This window comes from Vitis riparia, chromosome 7 (assembly GCF_004353265.1).
Source record: "Vitis riparia cultivar Riparia Gloire de Montpellier isolate 1030 chromosome 7, EGFV_Vit.rip_1.0, whole genome shotgun sequence".
In the NCBI taxonomy this organism is placed as follows: domain Eukaryota; kingdom Viridiplantae; phylum Streptophyta; class Magnoliopsida; order Vitales; family Vitaceae; genus Vitis; species Vitis riparia.
The window spans coordinates 28703801-28719351 of NC_048437.1; the positions used below are offsets into that span (position 1 = coordinate 28703801).

Sequence of the window (15551 nt, forward strand, 5' to 3'; positions counted from 1 at the left end):
GAGGAAATAAATTGGGTGTGGATCAATTTTAACTAATTTTAATAATTAAGGATGTAAGTCACAAATTAAGCAAAAATAATGATAATATAAAGTAGAAGAAAGTAGGGAAAAGACATGCAAATGGGGTTTTATAGTTGATCGGTGCAACCCTAACTTATGTCAATTGTACTTAAAATTAAAACCAAGTCAAGGGTTTCACTAGTCTTCCAAGGTTTTAACCAAGCCTTATTTGCTTTTATACTTGGATTCTCGATTCCAATAGACCTTCCACAAGTTGCTCTCAAGACATGTCTTACTTTTGAACTCTCTTATATTATTTAGGTTTAAAGATAACCAACACAACAAGATCCTAGCATAGATCTTGGCTCAAACAAATACAAAGGAAGTTATGATTGAAAGGTACATTAAAGTGTGTGTAAATTAATGTAAGAGTTCTTATGATTAATGAACAATAAATGATATATTCTTTTAGCAATAAATGAAGTTTGAAACACTTTTATATAGTTGTTTGGACAAATTTTTTTCAATCCGTTCGCCAAGGCAATAGGTTGTTAAACTAGCCATTAGTGGCAAAAAGGTATAGCAAGTGATTGTTTGGAGTTAGAACCTTGACCAATATACCGATAGCTCAACCAATGGTTACGGTCAAAATCATATACCACCATTCATCAACTTCGATTGGTATCCTTGTTTCTTTTATAATTTTAAGAACATGCAAGCAGATCTAATCAACTACACTTCTCCTCACCCGTTTGAAGAACATTTTCAATAATCTTTTAGAACTCTTTCGGTTTGAGTTTTTCTTCAAATTGATTTTAATTCAATTTATAAATAAGAAAAACCAATTTTTTTAAAAAAAAAATTGGAATAATTTAGGTCCTTTAAAAGGGATGCAATGCAATTTGCTCCTAGTACACCACTCGACCTTAAAGAATATGATCCTAACCGTCTTCATTGCATTGATATCCAAATATTGTCTTCTTAATCTTCATTTTCCTCTTAATTTATTAACAATCTTTAGATAGACTAACATCAAAGATCTTAAGAACATCACTAATCACTTAACTTTGTTTTCTAATCGTCAAAATATCACAATGAGGAAACCTTGAACTATCAATTATGATTAGAAAAGAATACACGGGAAATAAAGTATGATATTTTATTGCAATTTAATTTGTTTTTCAAAGTATTTAACATCAAAGAGTTGAACCAACAAGGGAAGATAGACAAAATCCGTCTCATTATCATCGCTACTTAGGACTAATGTTTTAAATTGGATAACATTTTCAAATCAGCTTAGATAGAAACCCTTTTAACCAAACCTTATCCAGTAAGGACAAAACAAGTAGAGAAATATTTGAGTAATATGTCACCTTAACACAAATCCAATGTAGGACCAACTGCCCTAAAACCAAACTACCCCAAGGGCAGTGTGGGTGGGTTGGTTTGGTGGTTAAGAAATTCAAAGGGGCAGAAGCCACGCTCCAGAGATAGATGAGCCACCACCCTTAACCCTATCCACCTCCTTGTATCACACTCACCACTCATCAACAAAAACAAAAACAAAAACAAAAACAAATGAAATGAAAATTTGTTGTAAGAAACAAAAGAAACGAAAACAGGTACGTGGAGCAGTGAAGAATAACTGCACCAACCATCAGGTTTAGGGGTTCACCGAACCCAACCCAACTAACCTCGCGGCCCCATGCGAATATTATATATTTGTATTCTTTCAATTACTTTATTACCCCTTGTGTTCTTCTTAAATTATTACTAGTTTGTCACCATAGACTTTTTTTGGATATGGATCAAATGGAAAATCAAATTTGAACAATTTAGGATGAATTTATACTAGATTAATTTAATGAGAAGTTAAGGGTATGTTTGGTTCTAGGAAAGTACTAAGGACAAAAAAAAAAAAAAAAAAAAAAGGGTTAAGATAGAAGGTTTTCTAGTATTTGATTTTATTATGAAAAATATAAAAGAAAATCGAATATAATTAAAATTAGTTGAAAATTGATGTATTTTAAAATTATTTAGTTTTTATACGATAGAAAAAATAAATGAAATAAATTTGAAAAAATAATAAAATATATAAAAATAATTTATAGACTTTAAATCTATTTTTCATTTCCTTCTATTTCTTCTCTTCATTTCCTTTTTCTCACATTTTCAAACATAACTTATAAGAAAATAATAATAATAATAATAATAATAATAAGAGTTTGTATTCTTATTAAATTAACTTATTAAAAATATGATGATTTGGGAAAAAAAATTAATATAAAAGATTAAAAATTATGATTTATCGTGCAAATTTTATTTTTATATTAAAAGTTATTTTATATTTAATGAAATTATTAAAATGATATTATTATATTTTAAGAATTTTGAAATAAAGCTAAAAAATATATATATATATATATATATTTAAATTAAAAGAAAATGTAGGTAATTAGGGAAACGCAAGAATGAAATTAATATATGGAATTGGAAAATTTACATGGTATTTTCGTAATTATAGCAAAAACGAAGGTCAATTAGTAAATCCACAAATGAGAACCATAATCTTAGAAACAGAGCGTGATCACCACGCGCCAATCAGAGTGATCAAAGTGAGTTCACCCTCCGCAACGCAAGAAAAGAGCGTGGAGGGTGAATCCAACAGAGTCCCCGACCTCTCTATATATATGCAGCCACGTAACTATATGTGTATGGTTGAGTTGCAGGTGAGAAGTTGGAACTCCAAAGCTTGAAAACAAAACCCAGAAAGAAAGAGAACAAAGGAGGAAGAAGAAGAAGAAGAAAGAAAGTGAAAAGGAAAAGAAGGGTTTCGATGGAGATTGAAGAAGATATTCAAGTGGGTTTCGAAGAAGCAATGTCATGGCTGCCTTCCCATGTAGTGGCCGAGGCCTGTGACTCTAACTTTAAGGTCTCCTCCTCCTCCTCAGCGTTTTTCTCACTTCCATTTCAATTTTCTTCTCTGAATCATGCATGACTCTGCAACTCAGTGTGATGGTTTGTTTTGCATTTTGGCAGGTAAATTTGAGGAATGAATCCCATAGAGAGCGTAGGCATGGACTCAAGTCTGCTGCAGACCCTGCAGTTCCAGTGGTACGTCCTTCAAACTATCGAATATTGCTTCCAAAATATTATCAAACACACTCTTAATCAAAAGAGATTATAAGATGACATAAATTTGCATTAGAAGTGGTCGAAGTTTATCAAGTAGAGAGGAAGAACCATCCATATTTGATTAACTGTTTGTTTCTGTTGTTAATGATGATGATGAAACAGCACTCAAAATATAGCTTGAAACCCCATCAGAAATCAAGATTTCCCACAAACTGGGCATCTGGGGGACCCGGAATGCAAGCCATTTTCCTAGATTCTGGTCGAAGATCTTGTGGAACTGGAGTTTTCCTTCCTCGAAGAGCAGGCACCAACTTCCAACCAAGCAAGAAACCTGGTAACGTTTGTTTGGTTCCCGTGAATCTCTCTCAATCTTTAGTCAAATTGTTAGTTCAACAAAAAAACATTAGTCTCCTACATAGCATTGAAATGATACTGTTCAGCGAAAACACTTCTAAAAATCGATTTTTGAAAACCATTTTATGATGTTCCGCAGAAGAAATATAACTTCTAGTGGATAATTATTTTTTATTATTTTTTAAAATAGTCCACTGTGTTTTCTGTTTTTTTATTATCAGAAACGTTTTCCTAATTTTCAGTTCCAAAGAACAAAAAACTGTTTTTAAAAAACTGTTGTTCGAACAGGTTCTATATATCTACCAATGGAATTCACAATCTCCAATGATTTCTGCAGCTTGCTCTCCTGTTCTCCTCCCTTCTCGTGTGGTTCATGCTCTCAACCTCAATGTTCATGCACTGGGCCTGCAAGTTTCTCCCCAGAAAGGTCTGTTTTCCATTGATTTTCTGATTGATTCCCGGGATTTATTACTTACCACTAATATTCATGTTCATTCTTCACTTGCAGATGTTACAAATTCTAATAATCCAAAAGCTGGAAATCCCATTTCAGTTGGCAATAAAAATGGGAAAGAAGCATCAACACACCAGAACTCCCAGGAGATATTTCTTCCCAAAGAGTGGACTTACTAGAATCATTAGTAGTTAATGGCTCTCAAATTAAAGAGCAAGTTAAGGGGATAAGAATTAATCCATAAAAGAGAAAGCTCTTGTTCTTGTTCTTGTATTGTTGTTGAATGTAATGTACTTCTAAATAATAATACATCAACAATTTTCTCTGCAATGCATGTTTCAATTAGGATGAGCCTTTGGTACTTAATGACACTCCTTCGGTATCATATCAAAAAGGTACTAATGTTATTAAAACCAAAAAATTTATTGGGTCATGATTCATTAGTTGGACCAATCGTTCAATTATGGTAGAACTATCATACAAATATAATGTTATAAGTATATATATAAATAAAAGAAATTAATTTTTTTAACAATAATTAAAAAATTATATAAAAATAATTTATTAATTTTAAATTTATTTTTTATTTTCTTTCATTCTATTTTTCTTTTCCATTATTGTTTCATATTTTCTCTCAAATTTTCCGATAAACAAACATATCCCATATGTTGCCAAATTTGAGTTTTGCTTTTGCATCTTCCTTTGCCCTCAAGTTTTTATCCTCCTTATGCTTAAAACAGGTGATCTTAGTATTTTAATAAAAAAATTATTAGTAGTATGATTAATTTGTATCATTTTTTTTATGATATTTAGATGATGTTTGTTTTTTTGGCTTTCTGCTTAAAACAATTTGTTTTCAAAATTTAGGTTGTTTGTTTTCCTACTTTTTTTATTATTTATTATAAACTTTTTATTAAATAAAAAAAAACCAAAATATGTAGTTTTTTCTAAATAGAAAAAATAACATATTAGTTTTTCTTTACTTTTTAATACTTAATAGAAATAAAATACTACAAAAACAAACAACTTAATATTTAACACTATTAAGCATTAACGTTCTATTTAGAATTAAGTAAAAAAACAAACACCACCTTAATCATTAAATTATCAGTCAAATAAACATATGCTAAAAGTGGAATTGTACATACATCACTCTTTTTTTTTAAGCTTCCACAATACACAATAGTTTTATTGCCTTCTTATTGAACTTTTTCAAAAAAGGGGAAAAATACAAGCATTTTTCCCCTTTCCCCTCCATTTCTGAAGGATAGGTGGGTGACTCAAGAACATATAGTAATAATGTAATAAAGCTCTCAGAGAAGAGTACATGCCCAAATGAGTTTGAATCATCAAGAAAAATAGTTTATCAGTCTTCTTTTGGGTCAACTACAAGGAGAAATTGGAAATATGCTAGTAACCTTGCCTGGGTCCCCTACTTTACATACCTGGTGAACCAGTCCACCATGTTCTGATGGGCTTCTTCGGCGCTCTTCACTTCAATCTCGTTTTCATCTTTGTATCTAACAGACCATCCATGGACAACCCCAGGAAATATCTTGACATAGCTATTAACCTGTAAAAGAAGCCAAGGATCAATTCTATTATGAAGTAGAAAATGGGTAGACAAGTCATGTAATGAGATCCCTTACCTCGGGTTTTGTCGATAAAACTTCCTCAAATTGCTTGAGAAGTTCTGGGGGAGACGCCTTGTCAATCTCAGCGCCTAGCACGGCGATTGGGGCCTTGACCTCTGAGAAAAGAAGTGTGAGTTGGACTTGTTACTTTAGGAAATAACTAGGAACTATGCTACTCTCTTCTGGTGGTTGGGACTCATTCTAGCCCTGGTTAATCCTCTTGAGTAAAAACCGGATGCTGAAAATGTGAGTAGGAACTGAACAAAGCCTTATGGAAACAAGTTGGAACAGGCCACAGGACTTTTTCCAATATTACACTCCATTAGGGTCATACATTTTCGAGCTTTCAAAGGAAAGCCCAGTGTAAAATGTGTACAGGATTCATGCTCATAGTTTGGATGCATCTGCAATGAAGATTTATACCTTTAATGTCATCCACAGTGACACGAGAAGGGTGTAACAGCACTGCAGACTGAATGTAATCAGACTTTGCCAGCTCTACGACCACCTTGGCTAATTATGACAGAAAGTCAGCATTTTGGCAAGCTCATACTATAAGTCCAAAGAATGAAAGGTTTCAACAGTCCAAAAAAGGATGAATCTCTCACCTCCCCAACAAAACCCTGCAGCTCCTATTGTGGATATACCTTTACTCTTTAAAGCTGCAATAATTGGTTTAGCATCTTCAAATCCTTTGTCCTAACAAGAACATTAAAAAGAAATATAGAAAATTAATGAAATATGATTTTAAAACTCATAGCACAGCTGATTCATTACAGCTTTATGCAAGTTTTATCCAACTGTAAATCATAGATGAGCCATGATGATATGGAAAGTACATTATATCAACTAAGCCTGTTTAAAAAGATGAAGTGTATGATGAATTTATTAAATGTATCATAGATCAAATTATTGCTTTTTAGAGTAAGAAACAAACTGTTCCGTGAGATTCTCTCCAAACTTCTATGGGCTTCTCAGGAACATCAAAAACAAAAGGGTCTCCATAGAAGAAGTCAGGAACCACCACATAGAATCCGGCAGCAGCAACTTTGTCAGCAAGCTTCCTTTATAGTAACAATAAGGTGAACCTGATATTAGGCTTGAGAAATATTTATACACTCAAAATTTTAATCCTCTTCCATATAAAGAACAAAGAATATAAAATATGTGTAGGTTCTAAATGATCTGCATCTTATTTTTCTTTTCCTTCGTATCTTCAATCACAAGCCAAACAAGAGAACTTGAATTGCCTTCCTATTTCTTTTCCCTTTTGTAGTACTTTCCATGATTCACACGGTGTCCAAATGTAACAAGTAAAGTTCACTAGCTGAAAATAAAGGTAATCCAAGTTACAAGCCTACAAGCAAGGTGTCTAAGAAATTAGAAAATCAAGTTCCATTTTCTCGTTTGACAGGGCAAATTACTTAGGTAGATTCCAATATTAACAAAAGAAATATGAGACACAAGCCTCAAAAGTTTTAAAAAAAAAAAAAGAAAGAAAAAAAAAAGAAAAAGAACAGGAAAAAAGAAGAAGGAAACAAGACAAAGACCGACAAAGAAGAGCAAAAGGATCCAAAATAACAATTTAGACTGATAAAACAATCTATATTTTCATATACTAAGCTATTTCAAGTATTTAAATCCTCATGAACATAATGGCAAATTGAACCTTGGTTAGATACTTAAAGATATGAGTTTGTCAGTCTCCTCTGTGAACCGTAATGAAAGACTTCTGACTATGAGGTGTTTTAAATGGAGATAATATGCATGAAATACAACAATATCCAGGTTTCTCCATTTCCCCCTACTTCATTGTTTGGGTCTCTGTTTCTTTCTCTCTCAGTCAAAACATCATGTTTTGTGGTTCTTGTTCTTTGCTTTCCTGCATCAAAATGCAGCATATGAAGTTTATCTGTTTCTTCCCTTCTGCCTTAAAAGGCAAAGTTTTAATGTTTCTTCCTTTCTTCCTCTACAAGCTAAAACGCTACATTTGGGGGTTCTTCATTTCTCTCTGAGCTAAGATGCAGCATTCTTGAGTTTCTCCATTTCTACGTCAGTATTATTCGAAGGAGGAGATATGAAATCCAAGGACTGGTTGGACACATGTTTTCTTTCCTAAGGAACTAGTGATCACCTTCAAAAGGTTGCCCAAGTAACAGCGTCTAAACTTCTTCAGTTAACATCTAATGATTAAACAAAGTTTACTAAAGGCCTTAGTAGCACAAAATTGATAAAGAGAATAAGAAAAATTATAAACTGATTAGGGAAATTTTATCCTAGAGGGAGAGAAGAATTTGGAAGGGATTACGAGCCCGTTTGGGAGTGATTTTGAGAAGGGCTAAACGCGCTTTCTTACAAAAAATTAAGAGTGCGTTTGACAGTGATTATAGGAAGTATTTCTAGGCTTTATAATACTTGAAGGATGAAAATTTCCAAGTGTTATAAAGCCAAAAACACTTCTTAAAATCACTACCAAACGCACTCTTAAGTGTTTGACAAATTTTTAAAATCAATTTTGAAAACTAGGAATATCATTTGAAGTGATTCCTATACAATCGCTTGGTAAGTAATATAATATAATACATTACCAAAAACGCTATCAAAGTACTTCTTTTAGTTTATATCCAAACATTAAGCGATTGCGTTTCTAATGGAAGTGCTACCAACAAAAGCACTACAAATAAAAACATCTTAACTAGAATCACTCCCAAACGGGTTCTAAAGCACAATAGACACATAAATGATCATGAAGCATACACCATTTCCTTGTTGATGAATGAGTTACCAGTGACAAACTTGCCAAAAGTTTTCATATGTGTAAGGCTTCATGAGTTCATCATTTACTTGAGCAAGGTAAAGCAAACAAGCAAATAGTCAAATGAGGAAAAGAATTCAATTGGATGGTAACAAAAGGGGATTATCATTCAGCATCTGAACTTGAAGAAGTTCAGTTGGATCCATCCCTTAGATCCAAAGTCCAGAGTTCAGAAATGGGCATACCTGAATTTTGGTGCTTCATATCCTGCAAAAAAGACATAAGTCTAAGAAACCCCATCTGATAAAAAGGAAAAATGAAAAATTGTGTGCATAGAAAGCCCAAGTTCTGTAAATTGCAGAGATAATCCACCCTTGTCAAACGTATGAATTTCAGCTTGACCTATAACATATAAATTTGTTACACAAAAGAGATGCAAATATTACCAAAATCTACTATCAAAAGATGACATATAAGCAAGAAACTCTAAAACACTGATAAATTCCAGATACAGAAAATATTAACGATTAGAAGAACTATGATGGCTAACAATTTGATGGTTGGTCTAACCATGATCACAAGGTGTCAAATAATTAGAGAGAAGCAAGCAAATCAAACAATGGATACTGGAAGTATATTCTGTGACAGGGTCTATGCCTAAACCCTGAAAACCTCTTACATGACCTAACTGAAAAAAACATAAATATTGGAAGAAAGAAGCATGAATTTCCATGTATTGAGCATGAAAAACGTAAATGGAAGAAAACCCATGTCTAGTTTTAGATAAAGGATCAAATCAAAACATGAATCATGTAGATTGGAAGAGATATGCTGAAATGGGTAATCACCAAAAATGTCAGAAACAAGAAGAATAGCATGCTTGGAATCAGAAGGGCCAGCAACGTAGGCCTTGAGACCTCCAACTTCTATAACAGAGCCTCCTCCACAGCTTGAGGTCAGGTTTGGTGGGTTCTCACAGCACTGTGAATCAGACATGTTGTCCTCTTCTTCTTGAGCGACTGAGTTTCAGATATGGGAAACTAACAGAGACGAAGAGGAAAAGAAGAGAAAATGAATACGCCTCATAAAACGACGTCGTTTAAGCAAATGCTTCCATGTAATTGCATGGAAGGGTAAAAATGGAAAATGATCAGTCAAAAGTTGAGAATCCTTCAATTCTGATTCTCAGTGACTAAACAAGGGCCCCTTTTTTTTTTTTTCCCATTTCCCTCTTCTTCTTTTTGCCCTTTTTAATTTTTTTCTCTTTTTAATTAAAAACTAGGTTTGATTCACATGCAAGAAACCTAAGGGCCATTTTTTCTCATTTCTTTTTATTTTTTTCCTTTTTTTCCTCTCTTTTTAATTAAAAATAAATAAAAACTAGGTTTGGTTAAGGTGCAAGAGATCAAAGGCCATTTTTTCCTCATTTTTTTCCTCTCTTTTTAATTAAAAATTAAATAAAAACTAAGTTTGGTTTACGTACAAGACACCTAAAATGTTAGGTAGTAATATATATATATATATATATATATAATATATATATATTTTTTTATATATATATTTAGATATCATTTTAAATATTCATTTTTTTTTTAAATTAATGTTTATTTAGTTGCTGTGAAAATTGGAAAAAGGAAGCGAAAAGAAGTATGACGATTATTTTTCTATTGTTTTGATATACGTATTTTTTTATGATTATTTATTTGATTTTAACAGTTGTATTTTATTAAAAACCATTTACCTGCATTTCTTATATTTATTTTACATATTTCAAAAACTGTAATGGTCAATGATTTTTGTGATTTCTTACATATTATGTAGTTGATGGATTGACGATGCTTTAAAGATCAACACATGGGTCATCAAATAATGGTTGATGTTGTTTATGAGTTTTATTTTGAGTATGATGTTATGCAGAAATAGAAAATGAATCTTGTAGGATAAGAGACCAAATGAGATAAAATAACTTGTTCATGTTGAGGCATAACAAATGTAGGGTGGAAGATGAAATTTTGAAAGTAAGAGAGATCAGCGATGGTATTTTGGTTTATCGTATTTAATTCTAATGCTCGACTATATATAAAAATAATATTTATCAAATAAAAATATTCACAATTATAAAAATTAATGTTTACCAAATATATAAGATTAAAAATTATTGTTTTTTCTAATCTAAACTTGTATTTTTATTTCAAGATAAAAAGTACATGTAACATAATAAAATTTGTAAACACAAATTTCTATTTATAAAATCCAACAATAAGGAAACATGGACAATTTTATATTGAAAGAGAAAAAACAAAATTATACCCTTACATATGAAGGTACCAAATTTTAACAATTTTACTTTAAGGGGTGTTTGGTACATGAAAATGAGAAGTATGAATAGATATTTCATTTATTCCCTCCTTCATTCTCATGTCTATATAAATTTTATGAAGGTGGAAATGAAATAAAAAATAATTATAGCAGAAATCAAATCTTACTTATAAGCGAGATCTCAATTCATCACAAGTAGATAGTATTTTATTCATTCATCCCATAAAAAAATATAAAATAATGTAAAATTATTATTTTATCCTTAGATTTCATTCATCAAGTCTCATGCATTTTCATCCCATAACAAGACTATTTTCTTTTTAGTCTTATTATTTAGTAACAAAAAAAACCACTCAAAACTTATTTTTTAGATGAAAATAAAAAAAAAAATATTTTAAACTAGAGTATTATTGTCAATTTATTTCATTTTCATTTTCATTCCAATTATTACCAAACATTAGAATGGAAATAAATAATCATTGTAATCTTGAATTTCTAGGTTCCTCATAACATTAGAAATAAAATCATCAAATTCATTTTCATTCACCAAAAAATGGGAATGAAAACAAAATATTAATTTTCATTCCCTATTCCTATATACCAAATACCTCCTAAATTGTAATATTAAATTATTGTATCAAACATACTTAAAGTGTATTTGACAGTGATTTTAAGAAGTGTTTTAGTATTTTTAAAACTTGAATGGTAAAAAGTTTTCAAGTGTTATAAAGGTTAGAAACACTTTTTAAAATCACTAAATACACACTCTTAATCCCTTTAATGATTTAAATTAAGTTTTTAAATCAAATTAAATCATTAAGTTTAAATTGATTTACCAAATACCCTCAAAGGATAGGAAAATATGAAATATTTCAAGATTTAATAGTAATATCCATTTTTTTGTCGATAATATTTTATTCAACATAATAAAATTATCTTTCTCAACCATAAAATTAGACATGGTTAGTCGAGCCTTCTTAAAACATGGAATAATCTTATATATAATTAATTTAGGTGATTGGTAAAAATAATTATTTTGAGAATGAATTAATTTGAAATTTTTGTGTTATAACAAGTTGTACCAAGAATTGACCAAGTGATTCATATTTGAATTAACATCGAGTTATTATTGGACTATACGATACCAACTCTAATATCAGACTCATCTCGATCATGCAACTTGGACAATACATACCAATATCGATCAAAAAATTGAAGAGGTAACTTGAACACATGACCTCCCACCAAATCAAGGTATGATACGATATTGAAGTATTAATTTTCTTAAAAGTCTAAGCTTAGAGGATTTGGATTCAATAGCCCACGTCCCCTTTACTTAACATATTGGGCAAACCAGTCCATCATGTTCTGGTGTGATTCGTCGGCTCGCTTCACAGCCTCTTCATCTTCAACCTTGTACCTGACAGACCATCCATGAGCTACCCCGGGAAATATCTTCACGTAACCGTTGACCTGTACAAAACCAGCATGGGATTGGTGTTAAAAGGTGCAGAAATCATCTGCAAATTTAATGCCAAGACTTAAGAGCTTTATACCTCAGGCTTAGTGGATAAAACCTCCTCGAACTGTTTGAGGAGCTCGGGTGGAGAGACATGGTCAGTTTCAGCTCCCAATATAGCAGTTGGTGCCTTAATCTCTGTCAAAGAACTGCTAATCAGCATCATCAACACTTGAAACGAGTCATGAACAAATTAACATTCATACCCTTTATATCATCCACAGTGACACGAGCAGGGTGAAACAGCACTGCAGCTTGAATCTGGTCCACCTTGGATAGCTCAACAACTACTTTTGCTGATAAGAATTCAATTTAGTCAGAACCTTAGCCAGCAAGATGCAGAATTAATCTATCATACTTGTATGCATGGTGCAATATCATTAAGGAAAAAAAAAAGGCTCTGTTAACATGAAAGATCAACTAAGAACAAGGTGAAAGAGAAAGCTCACCACCCCAGCAAAATCCTGCTGCTCCAATTGCATTTATGCCTTTACTTCTCAGTTCTGCAACAACCGGTTTTGCATCTTCAAATCCTTTATCCTAACAACAACAGCAAACATGAATGTAAATTTTTATCTAATTACATACTGGTGGATATGTAAGCGAAAAATAAATGCAACTCTATTTTGGATAAACTCAGAAACAAACCATTCCATGTGCTTTTATCCAGACTGGTATAGTCATGGTTTCAGGTACAAATGGGTCCCCATAGAAGAAGTCAGGGACCACCACGTAGAATCCAGCAGCCGCAACTTTGTCAGCAAGCTTCCTTTAGAGTCAAAGTAGAAAGATAATGATATTAATCTTAAAAGCTGCACATAATTACATGCTATAATCTACTTAACATCCGATGCCAATGTGAAGAAAATTCTTCTTCTCTTTTTGTGTACATAGATCGGAAGGTGAAAATGATGAATAAAGACAGTGAGTTTTTTAGTTTGTGGATTTTCTTGTTACACCTTATTTGATATCACAATCAACCCCCTCCATCCGCTACATGTAGACACCCCTCGGCAAACAAATCCTCACACGAGGTCGGGGATGGACTCTGATACCATTTATAATGGCCCACAACATAGATATTATCTATTTTAGATAGCTTCAAAAGGTCTTCACGACTTTAAAATGCATCTACAAAGTTAAGAAGGGTTTGTACTTATATAGCGTTAGGAACCTTCTCCCATATCCAACATGGGATATCACATTAGAAGCTAGAGAAAAGTGGTTTGATATGATTTATAATCAAAGATTTGGCACAAACTTACATGTTAGAATTGCAATTCCATATGAGAAAAACTAGGGGTCTTTGGAGTTAAAACTTAGAATCAAATAAAAAGACTAGAGGTAAAGTTATTCCCTTTCTACGTCATCTTTCATTACCCTTAATTAAAGGAATTCAAGTTTAAAATGTCTATGCAATTCCCTAATTGTCTTTGAGTCACCTATTCATTGGAAGATTTTTTTGAATCTTGTGTTATCAATTTTCTATCATTTTCTAAATCTCCTATTGTATGATTCCAAAGTTTTTATCCTTTTCTCCTTTCTCAATAAATCCATGACAGAAAAACAAATAATCAATTCAAAAGTCTAAAAAATACTAAAAATAGGCATGGTTGAGCAGTAGACATACCTAAGATTTGGGGCTTCATACCCTGAAAAATAGACCGAATAAGAAAATGAATATGCAAACAAACAAAACCCATTATGATAAACAAGTTGGTGTTTATGTCCATTTTGTCTAAAGTCTAGAACTTCATTTCTATGTCTATTTGAGATTCAAAATACAATCAAAATTTCCTCAAGAAAAACAATCACCTATCTATCATGAAATCGTGTGTTCAAGACATGATTTCATTCATTTCATTTCTCTTTTTTCTACTTTTTCTTTTGATATATATATATATATATATATATATATTATGTAAATTAATTTATTTTTCATGTTTTTTTTAAAATTTATGTGGTGTCTTGTTGCATAAAGTGTCATAAATTTGGAAATATTTTTGAAAGGGCGGTATTTTAAAAAATATTTTTTAAAATTATGGTATCTTTTAAAAAAGGCCCAAGGATGGATGATGAACTGTTCAGACCAATATCGAAGTAACACATATAATCTTTTTCTCACTGCTCAAAATATGCCCTCACCTTACCAACAAAGCTAACCTAAAAACATGACTATCACCTTCTATCGTCACTCCCAAGAAAAAATACCTAAAGTCAAGATGAAATTATCCCAAACACAACACATGAAAATTGAAACCAAGTATCAATATGACTAAGAATGGAATCTAATCAAAGATTCAATCAAGTAACCTAATCACTACTTGCAGATAGAGACATCTCACCCCAATGAATCAAGCATGGAAAACAAAAATCAGGCAACACCCATGTAAGAAAATAGATCAAAACATGAGATCCAACATGAAAATTTCAAAGTGGAAGAGAATTAGGGAAGTGGGTGATCACCAAAAAGGTCTGAAACAAGAAGAATGGCAAGCTTGGAATCAGAAGGGCCTGAAACGTAGGCCTTGAGGCCTCCAATTTCTGCAACACACCCAGCTCCACTGCTGGAGGTGAGGGTAGGTGGATTCTCACAGCACTGAGGGCCTGACATTTCTTCTTCACTAGCCAACAGAGTCAACGAGACAGTGAGAGAGTGAGAGTGACAGCGAACCTCCACAAAGTTTGGTCGATACTTTATATACTAGCCTCTCTGCTTATCTAAAACGACGCCGTATCATCTGCTCAAGTAAAAGCAGAACCAAACTGGTAAGATCTTATTTGATTTAGGGTCTGTTTGCCAAAGTATGATGTATAAATGAGAAATTAATATAATCATTTTAGACTAGTTTTGGTCGAAGAAATTCTGATAATAATTAATTCAATTTTTGAAAAAAAAAGTCGAAGAAATATAGTTGAATATAAAAAGAAAAAACTTACATGATCACTTTGTTTTAATTTGAGAAAATTTTAAAATAATCGGTTCAAACTTTAAATCCAACACGTTAAATCTCCTTTATCTTGGAGTCATCTCCTTGATAGAAAAACTTTAAAAAGTTAGTAACCTCATTAAAAAAGTTACAAGTTTTTACTTACCAATTGAAGTATATGTCATAATACAGAATGTAGATTCTTTAATAAGTGTTTACTTTTATTCGATTTCCAATTAAATTTTCTAAATCTTAGTAAATTTTATCACTAATCAAACAAACTTTGAATCAATGAGACTTATCAAACTTTACTTACAATTTCAAGGAAATTGGTGCAAAGATGAGAATAAAAGTAAAGAAAATACATAGCTACTATAATGATATCTAGCAAAGTCCAAATCTGGACCATTAAAAATATATGATAAAATCTAAATTGTTGAAACATGGTACA

The 15551-nt window shown here is 31.8% G+C and overlaps 3 protein-coding genes across 3 annotated transcripts; 1 reads left to right on the forward strand and 2 right to left on the reverse strand.

The window, feature by feature from the left end:
- The first annotated feature begins 2763 nt into the window (after nucleotides 1-2763).
- LOC117918318 lies at nucleotides 2764-4212 on the forward strand. Its single transcript, XM_034834872.1, has 5 exons — nucleotides 2764-2932; nucleotides 3040-3114; nucleotides 3298-3469; nucleotides 3827-3916; nucleotides 3998-4212. Exons 1-5 carry the CDS (start codon nucleotides 2837-2839, stop codon nucleotides 4120-4122), a joined length of 558 nt encoding a protein of 185 aa, XP_034690763.1. The 5' UTR covers nucleotides 2764-2836; the 3' UTR covers nucleotides 4123-4212.
- Nucleotides 4213-5070: 858 nt separating this feature from the next.
- LOC117918315 (endo-1,3;1,4-beta-D-glucanase-like) lies at nucleotides 5071-9392 on the reverse strand. The gene is made up of 7 exons (XM_034834867.1): nucleotides 9181-9392; nucleotides 8578-8599; nucleotides 6515-6641; nucleotides 6186-6276; nucleotides 6001-6090; nucleotides 5593-5693; nucleotides 5071-5516 (listed from the first exon to the last, which is right to left on the reverse strand). The coding sequence occupies exons 1-7, from the start codon at nucleotides 9326-9328 to the stop codon at nucleotides 5376-5378; spliced, it is 720 nt and encodes a 239-aa protein (XP_034690758.1). The 5' UTR covers nucleotides 9329-9392; the 3' UTR covers nucleotides 5071-5375.
- Nucleotides 9393-11841: 2449 nt separating this feature from the next.
- On the reverse strand, nucleotides 11842-14799 carry LOC117918317 (endo-1,3;1,4-beta-D-glucanase-like). Its single transcript, XM_034834871.1, has 7 exons — nucleotides 14637-14799; nucleotides 13801-13822; nucleotides 12819-12939; nucleotides 12620-12710; nucleotides 12377-12466; nucleotides 12208-12308; nucleotides 11842-12124 (listed from the first exon to the last, which is right to left on the reverse strand). Exons 1-7 carry the CDS (start codon nucleotides 14782-14784, stop codon nucleotides 11984-11986), a joined length of 714 nt encoding a protein of 237 aa, XP_034690762.1. The 5' UTR covers nucleotides 14785-14799; the 3' UTR covers nucleotides 11842-11983.
- Nucleotides 14800-15551: the final 752 nt, after the last annotated feature.